Source organism: Meriones unguiculatus, chromosome 3 (genome assembly GCF_030254825.1).
Source record: "Meriones unguiculatus strain TT.TT164.6M chromosome 3, Bangor_MerUng_6.1, whole genome shotgun sequence".
In the NCBI taxonomy this organism is placed as follows: domain Eukaryota; kingdom Metazoa; phylum Chordata; class Mammalia; order Rodentia; family Muridae; genus Meriones; species Meriones unguiculatus.
The window spans coordinates 123,825,833-123,846,708 of NC_083351.1; the positions used below are offsets into that span (position 1 = coordinate 123,825,833).

Below are 20,876 nucleotides of genomic sequence, written 5' to 3' on the forward strand. Positions count from 1 at the left end.
TATAGTGTTATGATCTCTGTTTTAAAGAAGATATTAATTGACAAGGCTATATGGCTCTTGATTCTTGCATGTACATATCAAAAATACATACCTATTGTTTTAATGTAGACACTACAAAATCACTGATCCTAAAAATAAAGGCATCCCCATAAAATAAAGTAATCCCCATGTGTTTGATAGCTCACACAATTCAAATGTAGCAATGCAGAGCACACCCACACCCTGTTAAAGCAATGTTTTCTATCAAGTGATACTTACCTAGTTTGGCCACTGCAGGAATTAGCAACTTGAAACTAATAGCCCAATGTGTACATTTGTAACAGTATCTGAAAGTGTGAATTATATATCTTATGACATCATTATTTTAATCAGAGCTACATAAATAATAAACATGTAAAAGTCTGCTAAAATCAACTGGTTCTTCCTCAGCTCTACAAGCATTTGCAGTTTAGGTTTTCACATTTAGTCACCATTTTCCCTCTTTCAGTTTTCCTGATTCCTTTCACACTCATTATGTCCTTGTTTCCTTTTCCTTGGTCTTGGTGGAGAAGCTGTCCCTCCAGCGTGGTCGTGCTGAGTGAGCAACTCCCAAGCTCTGTCTGCTTATCTCTGCAGGTCACACTTCAGTTCTTTTTCCAGCCAGAACATTCTGTTCTCTTCAATGTTCTGTTCCATTGTGTTTGGCCATAATCTGTAACTACCTCCAGGAGGTAGAAGAGCTTTGTCTTGACACTGTTGTGAGGAAGCATACTTTCTTTTTTTTTTAATTTTTTTATTTTTTTTATCATTTACATTTTATTAACTCTGTATCCCAGCCGTGTCCCGATCCCTCATTCCCTCCTAGTCCCTCCCTCCCTCCCTCATCTCCACCGTGCCCCTTTCCAAGTCCACTGATAGGGGGGACCTCCTCCCCATTCCTGACATTCAAACAAGGACCATGTATGGATATAACCTAGAACCTCCACTCAGATGTAGCCTGTGGTAGCTCAGTAACCAATTGGTTTCCCAAAGTGAGGGGAACAGGGACTATTTCTAACAGGAACTCAATGACTGGCTCTTTGGTCTCCCCACCCCCAAAGGGAGGAGCAGTCCTGTTAGGCCACAGAGGAGGGCTTTGCAGCCAGTCCTGAAGATACCTGATAAAACAGGAAGCATACTTTCTAACTGAGGCAAAACCAACTATTGTCTTTATAGGTGTGTGATACTGTTAAATGTCTCCAACAGTGCCTGTCAACTCCTTCAGTGTTTGCCATCAGTGGTCACATTGGCTTGTACATATTATTTCACTTGATCTCTACAACAATGTTATAAAAATTAAATTGTGCTTCAAGTTAAAAGGGCAAAAATACAAAACAAGCAAAGAGCAGAATCAACCACTGTGGAAACCTGAGACATCACTTACTTGTGAGACTGTTTCCTATAGAGAAGATTGAAAGACTACACAGATAAAAATTATCAGGACTTTGGAATCTATTGCATCAACTTGGAATTTGAGGCTTTGTTTGTCTACTTCCTGACAGACCACTTTACATAAAATTATCATTTCTCTACTTAGAAGTATAAGTGATTCCAGTGAATAAAAGCAGAAGCAAGTAGTGCTTATGGTGCAAACTATGCAAAATCACCATTTAAAATTGAACAGTGAAGATAATTAAGCACTGGCCTAGCAAAATCAGTCATTAAATTAAAACAAAATTCTTCGTTTTGTGTGTGTTGCTGCAAACTGAACTTAGGGCCTCACACAAACTAAGCAAATGTTCTAGCTCTGAGCTATATTCCTGATCCTAAAAAAAATAATTGAGAATAAAATATTTATATAGAGATGAAAAAGACAAGTTTTGATTATAATTATAGATTTATTTTTGTGAATTTTAAAGAAAATCCTTAGGAATACTTTGCTTCAATGATAAATTTTGTTTGCTTCAAGGATTTCATCTCCAGTGTTTTTATAATGAGAAGTCCTGGTACCAGACTAAGAACATGACCCATATCACTTAACAAACTTTCCACATGTTCAGTGGAAAGTATTTTATTTTCAGATATAGTCAATTGAAAGTATTGATAAAAGTAAAGTCAAGAGCATAGAAAAATGTTTCTTTATTCATGACATAAGCTTTAGAACTTTTGCCAAAATGGTCTAAAAAGGTTAGAGAGGTAGTAAGCCAATCTTTTTCCAACATCCTTGCTGGAAGTCACCGCCTGTAACCTCAGCTCTGAAAATTCTAACACCCTTTCCTGTCCTCCACTGGCACCATACTCATACAAAATATTCACAGGTACACACATGCAACTAAAAATTAAAAATAAATCTGAAAATACGTACTCATGATAATGCTCCACATATAGACACAGTCTGCCATTTTGAACAATGTATATAATTGGTTAATAGTGTAAGATAAAGATTAATAGTGTAAGATAAAGAATTGTTTTTAATCCCCAAATGTGACTCATTCATTACTTTGTGGATTTTACTATTAAACATGAGGCTAAGATGAGTAGTAGAACTCAAGTTTGGGATTCAATTTTGTCCATTCATTTTTTAAAATGCACAGATCCCACACATAGCAGAAAATAGGAAACGAACAGAGTCAAGAGAAACATACTATTTTCCTTTGGAAAAATACAAGCTGTCTTATTAGGGCAAGATGGACAATTCAGACTCATACAAGTTGCTTTGTATTTCCTGAAGAAAGGTAAAGTCCTCTGTCATTTTTGCTTGCTTCTGATTTTATGAGGACAGGATGCTGAGGAGCTCATGCTTTCCCCAGTGATTTTCTTGTGTTCTTCATAGCAGCATGATTTGAACTAAGACAAGTAAAACAACCCAAGTGCTTACAAAGCTGAGTATCTTTAATTTTAAAAAGCAGTACATTTTGAAATCCAAACTCTTTGACATTCAGGTATGATGCCTAGTTTGACATATCTGCCCCACTGAATCAACACATTTGTTAAGTGTTGATTAAGAGCTAAGAAAGTTTGAGATATAGGTTATATGAACTAATTCCAAGTAACAGTAAGATACACAACAAATGACTCATTCACTTTAATATCGTATTCACAGCTTTTACAAAACATTTTCAAGTGTGGTTTCCGCAGTTTTATTTTTTTAATTAATTAATTTATTTTATGCACTTTACATCCTGGTTATAGCACCATCCCAACTTCCCTGCCTCCTTTTTACCCCTTTGCCTCTTCCTCAGGAAAGGGATTTCTCTTTCCTATCAACCCCAGCTCATCAAGCTGCATCAGGACTGAGCATGTCCTCTTCCGCAGTGGCCTGATAAGGCAGTCCCACCAGGTGGAAGTGATCAAAAATGAGCCTATGTCTAATGCAATTCCCACTCCCCTTACTAGAGGAACTACTTGAAGCCTAAGCTGTCTGTCATCTCACAGACGCCAGTATGAGGCCCCAAGCATCATTCAACTTAGAGCCTTCTCTACCTACTCTTGAACTCTCTGACCATCAGAGACTCCCAGGCCTGCTAACACTAGAGACACCAAAATGGGTAGAGGTCAGCATAAGAACACAAAATCCCAGGGCCATTTGACGGCACTGGAAACCAGTGGTCCTATCACAGCAGGCCCTGGAGATACTATCACACCCAAAGCACAAGAAAACTATTTTTTAAATTTAATTAAATTTTAGTTCTTTTAAGAACTGAGGAATATTGTCCTATTAAGCCACATGAAGTATAAAAGCAGTTTACTAATTTAGGGTGTCTACAAGTATTTCTGATGGATCTGTGAATTCACATGCAAATGTTTTACAATGTGCTTAACATGTCCAAAGCAAATACATCATGCATGGTTTCCAAAACCATATATGGCATATTAAAGAACAAATAGGAAAAAGGGAGAAATATACTGGATATTACATTGCAATGGAAAAAATAAGTTATGTGTGTTTTGCTTTAAGAGCATTCTGTGAAAAAGAAAAGGATTTTAAAGCTGAGGTTATGAAAATGATAGAGGCTTTAAAGGAAGACAATAAATCCTGCAAACTAGAGCAGAAAAATACAATTAAATACGTGAAAGAATTGAACAAATGCCTTAAAGAAATTAAACAAATACAGGAAACCACAATCAAACAGAAGAAGGAAATGAATAAAACTATTCATGACCTAAGAATGGAACAAGAAGCAATAAAGAAAACACAATCTGTACTTTTGTTTTTAAATGGCATTCTTGCCAATTATCTTTTAATTTTTATATTACTTACATTTTATTCACTTTGTGTCCTTCTGTCATTCCCTCCCAATCCCATCCTCCCTCATCTCCTCCCATGCCCCTCTTCCAATTATTTTGATACAATATGTGTGTTGATGTGTGTGATGTGTGTGGGTGTCTGTGTGTGTCTGTATGTGTGTGTAAGTGGGCCTGTGTAAAGTTAGGAATAGCCTTAACAAACACATTGTATAACCGTCCATCTTCCATAATCTAAATTTTCAACAATAAATTTCTGTTCAGTTAAAAACATAAAATGTAAGGAAATAAACCATTTCTGTTTTCAAGTACTGAGTTCTCTAACAACTTTAATTTAGCATATTTGCTTCCATAACTCATGTTCTAGAGATGAATTAATAAATATTACCTCATAGTGGAAAAATTACTTACTAATTGAGTTATCATTTTATGTCTATAATTTATCTCCTTTTAGTTTCTTGTAGTTTTTAAATCACTTTTATTCTTATTTTAATATTTAATTTATGTACCTTCTGTTTTAGTATCAATAAAGGTGTTTTAAAGTAACTTAAATGTCATAATATAAACACAATTTTTTCAGTTAACTAAAAAAAACCTACTTCTACAAAAAGGACGAAGGAAGCTGCAGAGCAAGATGTTGAAAAGAAAAGGCAATACACTGTTGGAATGTTGCAATCAATTTTCCATAAAAAAAAACCTACTTTTAAAACTAATATGTTTAAAGTTTTTTAATGTTTTGTGTAGGAAGTTTAGTTAATATTCTGTAATATGAAGGTAGTATCACTACTGATTTTTTACAATATAATACTTTCAATGTTGGTTAGATTCTTTTTGGATTCACTTAAAAAAATTAAAAAATACATTTTACTCCCATATAATACATCCCAATCCCAGTTTTTCCACCCTCTATTCCTCCTGGCTTCCCCTACCACCTCCCTATTAAAATTTAAATGCCACTTACGCTTCCATTTTTGAGAACAGTTTTGATCTTTTTTTGTTTTTGTTTTTCAGAACATGGTTGGAGAGTGGGCCTTACCAGAGGACATGCTTAACAGCTCACCACCCTCCAACAATAACATCTTGGGTCATCTGCTTCAAAGATTAATTGAAAAATCTATTCCCTCTCAAGATAGTTCAGCAGAAATGGAATTACCTTCATTTGCTGTGAAGGGTTGCTTACTGGGGAAGACACTCAGTGGAAAAACCACTGTTCTAAAGTCTCTACAAAAAGGCAAGTTTCCTTTCTTTCTCTTTTCCTTATTATATTCTATTTGTACCGACTGTGGCTACAAATGTCTATGCCCATAAAAGTCATACCAGAGGCTCTGTTTAGAGAATATCTTTCATCAAAAAATTTACGGTAGTACAATCATGTGACTGATTTTCCATATTCACAATGAGTGAGGTACTGCAATATATTTCAGAGTTGGCAACATTATGCTAAATAATAGAAAGCAGATGTGGAAGATGACATAGTGCGACATTTAACTTATATGAAGTATCTCAGAATAGACAAATGTATGCAGATAGAAAATGATTCGTGTTTCCTGGGCCCATGGGTAGGGGAATGAATGGCTATGCCATGTAGTAGGTGGGAATTTACTTTTGAAAGAATGAGAACTCCTGAAGCAGGGTAATTGTGAGGTTCACTCAGCTCAGAGGATTTTTCAGTGCTGCTGAGCTGTACCCTTTCTACCAGCTAAAATGATTTCTTTCATGTGATGTAAACTTTATTACAAGAAAAAAGTAGCTTTATGTGAGGGACATCTTTAGGGAGTGCAGCATTACAAGGTTAATTCAGACCACTGATGCAGTGCTATCAGCTCTTAGAAGGCAAAGGTGTTTGTAAAATTGCCCTTTCTACTTTAGACTTCCCTATTAGTGTACTTTCTATCGATGCTCTTGTCCGTGAAGCTATTCGGGCATATCATGAACATGAAGAAAACAGAATCCCACCAGCATCTCAAGAAGAAAGTAAAAGAAATAAAGCAAATCTTAAACTTATCCTGCAGGAAACTGCCACAAACCTGGTAAGTGTGATTTTAGTTTTATGTAACTGGTACACTACAGCTACATATCAGGGTACAATCCAAGCATAATCCAGTAAAGGTCCAAAAAGTGATTAATTAAGTTCTGTAGATTAAAAGGCAAAAGAGCAGGTATCCTCATCCTGGAACTACACCATGAAATGATTTTCCTAGATGAACCATCCAGAGTGGTGAGCTTATTTTGAGTTCAGTGGCTCTAAGATGAAGACATTCCTCAGAGGCAGGAGCTGCCAAGTAAATGTGATTGGGTACCTCTCTTTCTCTCTCTCTCTCTCTCTCTCTCTCTCTCTCTCTCTCTGTGTATGTGTGTGTGTGTGTAATGGCAGTTATTAGGAGAGCAGCCTACACTTGAAATAAGATCAACTCCTAGACTGACAATTCACCACTAAACATCAAGAAGTTGAAAACAGCGGGATTCCCAATATGTGGTGTCAGACCACTGATGATGATGGACAAGACAGCTGCTGGACCCCACAGGGTTAAGAGGAGAGTGGGACACTTTGCTTGGCTCTAAGCTCACAGTATGAGGCTGCTTAAAAGACATCCTGGAACCATATGAAAACAGCTAGTTGGATCAATTTAGTCCACAGCCAGAGTATACCAACCCATGCTATATCTCAGCTGGAGCACTCCAAGCGGATTAAATTGATCACATTGTCATAATTTAACATACATATTGCACTTTATCACATTATTTCCAAAGATATAAAACTACATGGTAGGGAGTAGATGAGTATTATGTGACTTTAAGAATCACTGATGTCAAGGGGGGCCAAGATGGCAGCCAGGAGAACACTGCATCTGAAGAGCAGGACAACATTTTTCATACAGCGACCAAGAGACTGAACTCTAGGCCCTAAAACAACAGCAATCCTGTTTCCCAGGTGAGAGGAAACCCCCACGGCGTGGGAATCAGTTGGGTCCATGCTCAGGTCCCCCAGCCAGAACTCGGGAGAGATCACGGGTCCTGCGGGCACTAGGTAGCTGAACCAGAGCCACACGCCTGTGTGTCCTGATCACCTTCCCAGGCTGATTGGTGGACACAAAAGCACCAGAGACTGGGAGTCCCAGTCACGAGAAAACCCACAGGGAAGGAAGGCAGTGGGACTGGCCACGGGTCACCCAGTCTTCCCCTGGAAAAAGTCTCACAGACCGGCAGGTGTGAGCCACTGAACTGGGCTCAAACCACAAGCATGGACAGGGCCTGCGCGCCAGCTCTCTAGCACAGACGGAGCTGTGCTCCCTGGTGCAACAGAGTCTGGGAGTCCCTGTCAGGAGAGGCCCCCACAGGGAAGGAAGGAAACAGTGCTGACCTGGGCCACCCAGACTTTACCCTGGAAAAGTCTCTCGCAGACCGGCGGGTACAAGCTGCCATCACTGATCTGCCTTCAAGCCGGAAGCACAGTGAGTAGTTGGGCACCCAGCTCCCGCAAACTAGCAGGCAGGCCCGCGCGTGCCACCAGCCCAGAGGCCTGCACTGTACCAACTATTCCTCACAGACAGAACTGTGCGCCCCAGGACTCCAGAGACTTTGAGTCACTGTCTGGAGAAACCCTCACAGGGAACTAAGCAAAGGGGACGGACTTAAACCACCCAGTATATCCCCAGAAAAGGTCCCACAAACTGGCACAAACCAGAGTCCTGCTGTGCACCAGATAGCCTGCTGTTACCAGGAGAGCAGTACTCACCCGCCACAGATTACTGCTAGGGTACTAGGGCACAGAGCCCCAACCTCAGACCTACAAAAGCACAGGATCCCCAAGATCAACCTCCAGATACTGCTCCAAGGGGCAACCAGTCATCCCTAACAAAACCGACCAAACCATGGGACACACAGGTTACAGCAGCAGATCACTAAATTCACAGCAAGAAACTGGGCAGCTGTCTTCAGGACTTCTCCTGGTAAGAGGAGAGCCCTCTTGAATAAGGACCACAGTTATCACTCAGGTCTCTATGCTGGAGGTAAGCAGCAGCAACTCCTGAAAAACACCAGCCATCCAGTGACTATACCCAAAAAGCTGAGAAGGCTTCCTTCTGGAAAAACCATCTTCCTGCCAAAGGGATTCTCCCCACCACAGGATTCCAGGAACCACCAGAAACCAACTCCAAACACCTAAGATAACCCAATGGGTAGAGGCCAGCGTAAAAGTTCAACCAACAAAAGCCAGAGCAATATGGCATCTCCAGAACTCAGTTACCCAGTAGCCCTAGACACCCCAGCATAATTGAAATACAAGAAGATGACCTAACATCTATGATCATAAAGAGGATAACAGAGGAAACAAATAAAATGTGTAAAGAAATAGAGGAAGATAAAAACAAACAGTTAATGGCTATCCGTAAAGAAAAAGAGGAAGTTGCAGCCAAACAGTTTGTGGCCTATAGAGAGGAAATGCTTAAATCACTGAATGAAATAAAAAAAAAAGAGGATTGTTCAAACAAACAGCTAAAGGAATTAATGGAAAAACAGGAAAATACAGTCAGACAGGTGAAAGAAATCAACAAAATGGCTCAAGACCTGAAGATAGAATTGGAAAACATAAAGAAAACATAAATGGAGGAAATTGTGGAAAGAAAGAACTTAGAGAAGAAAACAGGAACTACAGAGGTTAGCATAACCAACACACTACAAGAGATGGAAGAAAGAATCTCAGGTGTGGAAGATGCAATGGAAGAAATAGATGTATCTGTCAAAGAAAATGTTAAATCTAAAAAATTCCTGACACAGACCATCCAAGAAATTCAAGACAACATAAAAAGACAAAACCTAAGAATAATAGGTGTAGAGGAAAAAGAAGATTCCCTGCTCCAAGGACCAGAAAATATTTTCAACAAAATCATTGAAGAAAATTTCCCCAACTTAGAGAGGCCAATAAGAATACATGAGGCCTACAGAACAACCAACAAATTGGACCAGAAAAGAAAATCCTCCCGCCACATAATAATCAAAACAGTACGTATACAGAACAAAGAAAAGATACTAAAAGCTGCAAGGGAAAAAGGCCAAGTAAAATATAATGGCAAACCCATTAGAATCACACCAGACTTTTCAACAGAGACTATGAAAGCCAGAAGGGCCTGGATGGATATCATGCAGACCCTAAGAGAACACAGATGTCAGCCCAGGCTACTATACCCAGCAAAACTCTCAGTCTTCGTGGATGGAGAAAACAAGATATTCAATGACAAAAACAAATTTCAACAATACCTACACACAAATTGTTGGTATAATGTTCTTTTGAAATGTATACGCCTTACCCTTGTTAATACAAATGCTGATTTCCCCACCCCCAACTCTCTGGTTTCAATCCAGATATTGCATTGTGATACTCACTATAAACATCCTGTCTCAACTCTTGTGTAAACAGGACAAAATAAAGCAACTAGATACAATGTTATGCAATGGGAGGAGCCAGAGGACAGGAAAGAGGGGAGGAGCTAGAGAGCAGGAAAGGAGTGGGAGGAGAGAAGAGAGCTAGGAGAGCAGAGCTGGAGGAGAGAGCTTGGAGGTCATGGAGCATGAACCAGACCTAAGATTTCACAAAAAGCAAGTAGAATGTGGGAAATCTAAATGTTAGGAAACTGAGGACTTGGAGGGAGTAAATATTGCCCAGCATTGTGTTCTAGGTTAACTAAAAACCCAGTCTCTGTGTGGTGATTTGGTTATACAGCTGCTGAGGATTAACAGCAGCATTACCAGAAGATAAACCCATAGTAAATTTTAACTGCTTACAACAACAAATCCAGCATTACAGAAGACACTAGAAGGGAAAATACAACCCGAGAAAACTAGCTACTTTCAAGAAAACACAGGAAATAGTTAACCTCACTACCTACAGTAAAACAAAAAGCAACCAAACACACAACCTTATGACCACAGCCAACATCAAAATCAAAGAATCTAACTGCCACTGGTCATTAATCTCTCTCAACATCAATGGACTCAATTCTCCAATAAAAAAAAAAAAAACACAGACTAACAGAATGGATTTGTAAACAAAACCCAGCAATCTGTTGCATAAAAGAAACACACCTAAGTCACAAAGATAGACATTAACTGAGGGTAAAGGGTTAGAAGATGGCTTTCCAAACAAATGGACCCAAGAAGCAAGCAGGAGTAGCCATTCTAATAGCTGATAAAATAGACTTTTAACCAAAATTAATCAAAAGAGATGGGGAAGGACACTTCATACTCATCAAGGGAAAATTCCAACAAGAAGACATCACAATCCTGAACATTTTATGCCCCAAATACAAGGGCACCCACATTTGTAAAAGAGACATTGATAAAACTTAAACCACACATAGATCCCCACACATTAATAGTGGGAGACTTCAACACCCCACTCTCAACAAAGGTCAGGTCAACAAAACAGAAATTAAACAAAGAAACAATGTCTCTAACAGAGGTCATGAATCAAATGGACCTGACAGACATTTACAGAACCTTACACCCAAACACAAAAGAATTTACCTTCTTCTCAACACCTTATGGAACCTTCTCCAAAATAGACCATATAGTTGGTCACAAAGTGAGCCTCAACAGATACAAGAAGATTGAAATAATCCCTTGTATCCTGTCTGATCACCATGGAACAACAGAAATAGCAATAAGCCTACGCACAAATGGAAACTGAACAACTTGCTACTAAATAACAGCTGGTTAGGGAAGAAATAAAGAAATTAAAGTCTTCCTAGAACTCAATGAAAATGAAGACACAACATACCCAAACTTGGGGGACACAATGAAAGCAGTGCTAAGAGGAAAGTTCATAGCACTAAGTGCCTTCAAGAATAAATTCGAGACAGCTCATTCAAGCAACTTAATGTCTCACTTAAAAACCCTAGAAAAAGAAGAAGCAGAGACACCAAAAAGGAGTAGACGGCTGGAAATAATCAAACTCAGGGCTGAAATTAATCAAGTAGAAACAAATAAAACAATTCAAAGAATCAATGAAACCAAAAGCTGGTTCTTTGAGAAAATCAACAAGATAGACAAACCCTTAGCCAAGCTAACTAAAAGGCAGAGAGACACCATCCAAATCAACAAAATCAGAAATGAAAAGGGGGACATAACTACAGATACTGAGGAAATCCAAACAATCATTAGGATTTACTTCAAAAGTCTATATGCCACAAAATTTGAAAACCTAAATGAAATGGACAATTTGCTTGATCGATTCGACTTACCAAAGCTGAATCAGGACCAGGTAAATCAATTAAATAGTCCTACATCCCCCAAGGAAATAGAAGGGGTCATCCAAAATCTCCCATCCAAAAAAAGCCCAGGACCAGATGGTTTCAGTGCAGAATTCTACCAGACCTTCAAAGAAGAGCTAACATCAATACTCTTCAAATTATTCCACAAAATAGAAACAGAGGGAACATTACCAAACTCATTCTACAAAGCCACCATCACCTTGGTACCTAAACCACAAAAAGACTCAACAAGAAAAGAGAATTTCAGGCCAGTCTCCCTTATGCAGCCACTCCTGATGTGATCTGATAGACTAAGATCAGAGGAAGGAGAAGAGGACCTCCCCTATCAGTGGACTTGTGGAGGAGCATGTGTGAAGAAGGGGGAGGGAGGGTGGGGAGAAGGGAGGGGTTTATGGGGAGATACAAAGTGAATAAAGTAATAATAAAAATAAAGAGGAAAAAAAAAGAAATTGTTAGTCAAGCCCTCCACCACCAGTGACTGTGCAATAAATCGATACGGAACGTATACATGCACAAATGCACACGTGAACTGGGACGAGATGAGCATTTAAAGGAGAAACTATAGGCCTAGCAGGACCAATCACTTGATAAATGAACTTGCAATCATGCCTGATTATTTGAGTTCAATCCCTGGAACCTACATTGTAGAAGGAGAGAACCAGTTCTCATAAATTATCCTCTGACTTTCACATGTATGATCTGGTATGCTCACTCATACACACACACACACAGCAGTGTTTATACGCATATGTAGGTGTGTACAAGCACACATATACACACAAAACACGCACACATAAATGTACCATTCATTTTCAAGAAAAGAAATTAGAAGGTAGAAATTAGAGATGGAAAAAAAAAAGAATCACTGATGTGGCTCAGCTCTCATGTTTATTAGTAGTTACAGACCCTACATGCGGATTAGTGTTCTCAAGGGCAGGTTTGTAGAAACGTACTTGTAATTCAATCTCAGACTTGAGGTCTACTACTCTTTTACCTCCTAATGTCTCTGCAATTGAATCAGTTAACGGAATTTGCTCTAAATGATTTCCATTCACAGAACAAATACTAGTAAATCATGACTAATGAAAATTTGTTTCATTGTGTGGATCTTCTCTCACATTGTGGCAAACTTTCACTTTGATAAATAGAGTAATGGATACTGTATATTTTTCTCATATTTATCTGTAGCCATTACTGAAAGCTTTTGGATTGTTCTTTTAGGATATTTTCTATAAACTGACCATTTTCCCCAGTTCTCTCTTTATTTCTGAAAAAGCAGTTTCTGTACTACACATAGACATTAAAAGTCATTGTATGCCACAAGTAACTGTATTTCTCTATAAATTCAATACTCATCATTTTTTTCCTTCTGGAAATCTTTTAGGATAGAAATATCAACCCAATTTAATATCATTAGTGTAGATAAAATAGTGTGCTCTCAAACACTAACTTAAGGAAACATAAGGAAAGCATGACAATATTAAAACTGTGTGTTTGGGTTTTTTCTTACCATAGGATAAAAAAAAGAAAACAGTTACTCCAGTTTCAGGAGAAGCAATACACCATGACAAAGGTAAGACTATCTAGCCAGTAAATAATGTGTTAAAACAAGTCATCCATCTTTTATATTGCAGCATGATAGAGGGAGTTACAGAAACAGTAGGAGTGCATGTAAGACTTCAGGGGAAGAAATGGTAAACACAGGAGAATTAAATACTTCTCTGTGTGGTTATTAACAGTACAAGGTAGTCATTGAGCATATTGTGGATATATGCCTAGCTGGATCTTGAGGTAGCACTATTCCTAATTGTCTGAGAAAGCACCAGATTGATTTCCAAAGTGGTTGTACAAGTTTGCATTCCCACCAGCAATGGAGGAGGGTTCCCCTTTCTCCACAACCTCTCCAGCATGTGTTGTCACTTGAGCTTTTGATCTTAGCTATTCTGATGGGTGTAAAGTGAAATCTCAGGGTTGCTTTGATTTGCATTTCCCTGATGACTAAGGATGTTGAGCATTTCTTTAAATGTTTCTCTGCCATTCGAGATTCCTCTATTGAGAATTCTCTGTTAAGCTCTGCACCTCATTTTTTAACTGGATACTTGATTTGTTGCTTTTTAACTTCTTTAGTTCTTTATATATTCTGGATATTAGCCCTCTGTCAGATAGAGGGTTGGTGAAGATCCTTTCCTAGTCTGTAGAGTGTCGTTTTGTTCTGACTACAGTGTCCTTTGCTTTACAGAAGCTTTTCAGTTTCATGAGGTCCCATTTATTGATTATTGCTCTTAGAGCCTGTGCTGTTGGTGTTCTGTTCAGGAAGTTGTCTCCTGTGCCAGAAAGTTCAAGGCTCTTCCCCACTTTTTATTCTAACAGATTTAGTTTGTCTGCTTTTATGTTGAGGTCTCTGATCCACTTGGACGTTAGTTTTGTGCAGGATGATAAATATGGATCGACATTTGAGGATGAAGGTGAAATCACAGTGAATATTTTCACCCTCTTCCTTAAAGTAATTGCTCACTGTTGCCTATATGGAACCAGGAAACATGATGTTCACTCACCACCTCCTTATTTTGCTTTTCCTTTTCACCTATGCAAGTGTGTGTGTGAGAGTAATATCAGAGGTCTGCTCATAGAGGAAAGCCTCAGAGTCTGTTCCCTTTGACTCCTGAGAACACTGGTCACTGCTCATCAAACTGGGCTAGCTCTTAATCTTTGACAGCAGCAATAGAACTGAGTATCCTTAACCTAACTATAGTGTCTATCTTTAGGAATCCAGGATAATCCCCTTAGATCATTGGTAGAATCACTGAAGGAAAACATTTCCAATATTAGTTGGTTATTCTACTGTGTTAGTAAAGCTTTTTGCACATTTCAGTTTGCTCACATTCTGAAGCTCAGGTCCTCCCGCATGATCACTGCTCTCCACTGTCACCATAGACTCAACCACAGATTTGGAATAACTGTGCAGCTCTTCCAGTGTAGCCTTTTCTACCTCTTTTGAATGAAACTCTCCACTTCTTATTCCAGTTATTTTGTACCTTAACAGATTATTTTAATTATGTAGATATTAGTATTCTGACTTTTCATTATAAATATATTCTAAAAACATATTTTCCATAGAATTTAAATAAGAGCCCATTGTGATTTCTAAATGTTTCCAAACTTTCTATTATCTATTAACTTTACAATCCAGGAAAATATAAATGTAGGAAATTAACATCTTCATTTTTTTTCTTGAGAAAGTTGTTTTGTTTACGACAGAAGGAACAGAGATCATATATTTTGAATTTGTTATGAGCTCAGAGCATGCCAGGAAGGAAGTGGCCAGGGCCTGAAGTGCTGCAGACTAAAAAGTAAAAGCTGTACTGCAATGCTTGAGCTGCAGGCTTTCTGGGTGTATCACACATGGCTGAGTCTAATGCCCTTAATTCCCCAAACAGAAGGGGCCAAGTGCTGGCATGATTTTTGAATGTAAATGTTGGGGCTTTGCTCTTACTGCTTTCCTGCTACTAGGTTTCAAGATTGTTGACACTGAAGATTTCCACCAAAGTGAAGGTTTCTTAAGAGTAAGTATCATATCCTAATTTTGTCTATTCGTATATTAAAATGTGTTTTGATTTGTATTTTTGATATGTATTCAGATGGTATGACCTAAACAATGTTCTGTCTAATTTTAAGTTATGCTTGATAGAAGAGTGAATAATAATCACTTTTTATAATATTGGGCCACGCTGTGTGCCACTCTCCCTCTCAGGATAGCAGGCCTTGCCTACTGGACTGCGCTGAAAGAAGAGAAGCTTTGCCAAGACAGGAGGGTGAGACAGGGTCTTGGTAGGCATGGGGAGTGTGTAGGCAGGGAACACACACAGACACGCGCACACACACACACACACACACACACACACACACACATGCCAGGGAACAGTTTTGAAGTGCTGATTTGTTTACTGGGGTAAGGGAGTATTTATTCCACTGAGGTGGTGACCAAGGCCCCAGAAGCAAGTTTTATGTGTGCTATTGGCCAGGCCAGGATTGTTGGAAGATGCTTCATCTGCATACTCAGGAGCTGGGGGTTTGGGATGGGAGGGGGCATGACACTTTATAAGGTCAAACAAGGAGCAATGATGATAACTCTCAGGGTAATAAATATTTTACTATGATTAATATGGGGAACTGTTTTTATGGTGCCAGGTTAGGAGGGTAAGAAAGCCAACTCCTGCAGTCCTTGCTTGAAGTCTTGGGGTTGAAGCTCTCCTCAACCGTTTCTCTGTAATCCTAGGCCATTACCATCCCACAATATTCTTTACATTCTTAGTATTTTTCTATTTAAAGCAGTAAAAATTACTATGCCATTTTTACCAGGTTATGATTTTTTAATCCACTTCATATTTTTCTAAAGGATACTAGTACTTTATAAACAGTATGGGCTAAATATATAGGGAAGTAATGTCACAATTAATCACATGTATTTCATTTACTTTTTGGTATAATTGATTATTTTAAAATGAATTTCATCATAGACAACAAGTTTATCATTCCAAATTCAGAATTGATTAAATATAAAAACATGTTGGATTCAAAACCAAACAATGAGCATGATGACTTATTGAGAAAGAAGTGAGCTTAAAAAGCAATAAAGACAATATTATAACTTTTACCTTATTCATTTGAAATATAAATGAACAGAAAGGTTGGGTTTATTTTTGTAGTTGCATTTGCTGATTTATGAAAACCTCCTAATCCATATTCAGTTCAGTTCAAATGTGCATGCTTTTCCCTACTCACCTTATTATTTGGGCATATCAACAATTAGATGGTAGAATTCTCTGCTCTTAGAGAGTTCATATTCTATTAGAGGTGGGCAGGTAATTAACCATCAACACTAGAGGATAAATTGAATGGCATGGTAAAAGATAATCAGGTTCAGGAAAAAATTGAAAAGTAGAGTAGAGCATCATTTAGGGTAGAGAAAGGAGTGTTCTGATACTAAATTAAGGCAGGTCTTCTGGTGAAAGCAGGTTTTAAGCAAATTGAAGAAGGTAAGCGAATCAGCTAACCAGATCTAGGCAGCCTCTCTGGCAGCATAAATAGAGAGTCGCAGGATGGGACTATATAAGCACAAAGTGTTTAACAAGGGCTGAGATCAGAGAGTTGATGCCGGAAATGAGTCTGGTCGGTCAGAGCATGAGAAGTAATTATTAAAACTCCTAAGAGTAAGCAGTGGGTGCTCTACATAGGTTGAATGGTCCCTGAGTAGAGATAGCATCTTGTTTGACATAAAATACTCCAGTGGCTGAATGGAGGGCAGGTTCTGTGGAACCCCACCTTCAGCGACATTACACAACTTATACAGAATTAACCCTCCTGAAAGTGGCAATCATTAACTCTGGACAAAACAAAACAGCTCAGCACTGGAGTGAGCTTATGATAGGAAAGGAAAGGGCAAGTATCAAGGAAGAAAAAGAAAAATCAAACTGAAAATCTGGAATCTGATCACTAAAAGATGACTGGTCAAGAGCTATGTAGGTGAGGGTGTGTGTTCCCAGAGGGCATTCTCTCATAGATAGGAGCGGTTAGAACCGAAACATTCCAACCGGAAGTGTTAGAATATGAAGTTTGGGATGTTGAAGCTGCTGAAAATTAAGAGAAGAACATTTCAAATTTGGTTCTGATTCTGCTTGAATGCATCCTTAACTCCAGAAGTGTAAGTCCTCACTTTCTTCCTTACAGAGCATGAATACGGAATTGTTTCAACTGTAAACATAGTGAATGAAGTGTTATTTTCTTTTTTATTTTTATTTATTTATTTATTTTTATTTTTTCACAATTTATTCATCATGTATCCGTATTGAAGCTCCCTCCCTCAAATCCCCCGGTCCCACCCTCTGTCCTTCTTCCCTTTTTATCTCCTTCCCCTAGTCCACTGAAACAGGTAATTCACCACTATTGCCATCTGCCCATAGTTTGTTAAGTCTCATCAGGACTGGCCAGGATCCTCTTCCTCCATAGCCTGGCAAGGCCACATCACCAGGGGCAAGTGATCAAAGAGCAGTCAACTGAATTCATGATAGAAGCAACCCCTTCTCCCCTCACTCTGAAATCCACATGGAGACTGAGCTGCCAATTGGCCACACCTGAGCAGGGGGGTTAGGTCCTCTCCATGCATGGTCCTCAGTTGGTGCATTGGTCTCTGCAGGACCTCCTGGGCACAGATCCTTTAGCTTTGTTGGTCTCCTTGTGAGGTTCCTGTCCCCTACATGTCCCTCTATCCACAAACCCTCTTTTTTCCATAAGACTTCATCCACTCCGCCCAAAGTTTGGCTGTGATTCTCAGCATCTGCTTCAAACCATGTTGGGTGGATCCTTTCAGAGGATATAGTGGGCTCCCATCCTGTTTCCTCTTTTCCCACAGCTTCTGTTGTCTATCCTGTTTGGCATTCTGAATGAGATTTAAGCATCCTCTCTAGGGTCGTCCTTAGTGTTTAGCTGTTTTAGGTGTGTAGATGGCTGTCCTGTATTATACAGCTAATACCCACTTATTTGTGAGTGTATACCAACCCCATCTTTCTGTTTCTGTGTTACCTCACTCAGGATGATTTCTTCTAGTTCCATCCATTTGACTGCAAATTTCATGATTTCCTTGTTTTCAATAGCTGAGTTGTATTCAATTGTGTAGATGTACCACAATTTCTGTATCTATTCCTCCATTGAGGGACCTCTGTGTTGCTTCCAAATTCTGGCTATTACAAATAAAGCTGCTATGAACATAGCTGAGCAAATGTCTTTATTGAATGGTGGGGCATCTTTTGGGTGTATGCCCAGGAGTAGTATAGCTGTATCTTGAGATAGTGCTCTTCCCAATTTTCTGAGAAAGTGCCAGATTGATTTCCAAAGTAGTTGCTGCTTTTCAATCAGCTTTCTCCTACAATTCTTCATTTCTTTTCACAGCTTAGTCCGCGAGCTCAACTTGGTGCAAAATCTGAATATTTGCTTAGAAGAGGAAAGAGCATTCCAGACATACTGCTGGTTAGCATCCTGGTCAATGAAATTAAGTACGTATTGTGCCTTCTTTTCTAGTACCTATTTAATACATTCTTTTTGTTTCCTTCATGTATAGGTGTATGTGCTTGTGTGTGAGCGCATATGTGTGAGAGTAATTGTGAGACTGGGTACAGAAGCCTAAGACTGGCATCGAGAATTGTCTCATCTTTCTTTCCTTATTTTTTGAATCACAGTCACTCAGTCAAGCCCTGAACTGCACACACAAGCTGGTCTCCACAGCTACCTCACTTGGGGATCTCAATCTCATCCCCAAGAGTAGAGGAGGATAGAACTGCACTTGGGTCCCCATGCCCAGCCATCATTTACATGAGTTCTGAGAACCTGAACTTCAGTCCTCATGCTTGCATCGCGAGCACTTTAACCACTGAGCCATCTCCCTATCCTATTTCACATATTATTTACCAAAAAAGATATGGGAAGAATAAAATAGAAGTGCATTTTTTTTACTATTTAAATGCTTCTAACATCCAAAATCTACTCCTAAGAAAAAGCGGAAATATATATATCTTTGCATGCATATATTTCACTTCTCTCTGATCAACCTTGACTTCTACCTGATGGAAATACAGATGCATGTCTACTGTCTTTGGGGAATCCAAATTGGGTATTTAGATAAGCTGAAGGACAAGAGATCCTAACTGAATGGGCACAAGTTCCTGTACTTTCTGTGTTACGTTTCAGGAAGAGAGAAGGAATGAGTCCATGAATCCAGAGGCTAAAAGTCACTAGGACAGCAAGTGGCGGTACACAGTCAAGACAAGGCACATATGTGAAACATGGGGAGGCTATGTGATATAGGATAAAGGGGAAAAGATTCAAATACCCTGTCATTTTGTACTTTCTCTGTCCTCTTTTCTATTGAGAAAGGTTCTCCTCAACCTTGCTTTGTTATACATGGACATATCAAGAGGCCAGTAGTTCTGTATAATGAAGGAAAGAATCCATACAGGATGGGGAAAAAAGAGTAAAAGGCTCTGTAGAAAGAATTGGAGGGTGTGGAATTAGAGAGGAAATGGAACTGCTTAGCTGTGGTATGTGGGAAACATTACGACACAAGAAGGAGAGTTGATAGAATTTTTACTACCCACCTGGGATGAGCTCTTGCTTAATGTCGTCTTAAAAGGCTGCTTTAAAGATTTAAGCTGCATCTCACTTACGCATGTATCTAGCAATTGGAACGCTCAGAGCTGGAAGGGTTTTTATTCTCACATTTCTCAGAACTGACATAAAGTACACTCTACCACAGCGCTCTTTGTCCGTTAAGCAAATGGACATGCAAAGCATCAAGCAGCCCTTCACTTGAGCTTTAGCGGATCTGGAGGAACCATACTCAGTCCAACATAATCACCCTCCTCACACCAAACCCCATTTCCAGTTCCTCAAGGACACTTCCGGGGACTGTCATTAGTTTAAGGTCTTTTGGTCTGGCCTAATGAGAAGAGGAGCAGCACACGTTCAAGTTACACAACTGTGTCTGGGTAATGATGCAACAAAACAGTGTCAGGCCCCTTGGCTCCCTGATATCTGCTGTCTCGTTCTAGCACGGAATGAGCATGGCTCTGACCCCTGACCTCTGACCTCTGGCTGTTATGGCTTCTGAGACAGCAGATTCCATAAGAGGGCAAGTTCCTTTTAAAGGAACTCTTTCCTCTGTATCAAACATATAAATTAGTAGGTCCAATCTGTACGGAATACTTGATCTCTTTTTGGAGAAGTCATGAAAGTAAAATGTGGTCTTTTCCTGCATGTGACAAACTAGTGGAGGAGATAAAGACAGATACCAGGAGGAAGTTGGGAACCACACTGAGAATCATTAGACAGGAGGCCATTTGAAGTTTTATCCTGTTGATCACATAATGAAATATTTCTGATACTTAGTCTCCCATTCTCCCTGCCACACTGTCAAAAGAATTGCATGTAGTCCACATAAGACTTTAAAACTTCTGGAAAGGTGATCCTATTGTTTAATATGAGAGCTACCATAGCAGTAAATAGAGTCATAACTTTAAAATATAAGGAAAATATCTATTTTGCCTAGTTTGAAAGTATAAAAGAACAAAGATACTTAAGTCCTTTTGATATAGTTTATACATTATTTATCAAAGTCAATGTGCTGAGTGGGAAAAAAACACCTAAGAAATGGTCCTTAAAATTTCAGAAATGTATAGCCTAACTTAATTAGTATAATGTTTTTAAAATAGTAACTTCAAGGCCAGGCATAATGGTACATGCCTTTAACCCCAATATTCATGAGGCAGAGGCAGTTACATATCTGTGAGTTCAAAGCTAGCTGGTCTACAATATGAGCTTCTACACAGCCAGGGCTATTCCACAGAGAAACTCTGT

General features: G+C 39.0%; 1 protein-coding gene across 1 annotated transcript in view; it reads left to right on the top strand.

Annotated features, from left to right (window-relative positions):
* The window catches only part of Spef2 (sperm flagellar 2), a 194,739-nt gene that overhangs the window by 74,678 nt on the left and 99,185 nt on the right, over nt 1-20,876 (top strand). The window contains 5 exon segments of the mRNA XM_060380473.1: nt 5,215-5,434; nt 6,073-6,233; nt 12,987-13,044; nt 14,982-15,034; nt 18,417-18,520. Of these exon segments, the coding sequence (XP_060236456.1) occupies nt 5,215-5,434; nt 6,073-6,233; nt 12,987-13,044; nt 14,982-15,034; nt 18,417-18,520 (596 nt within the window).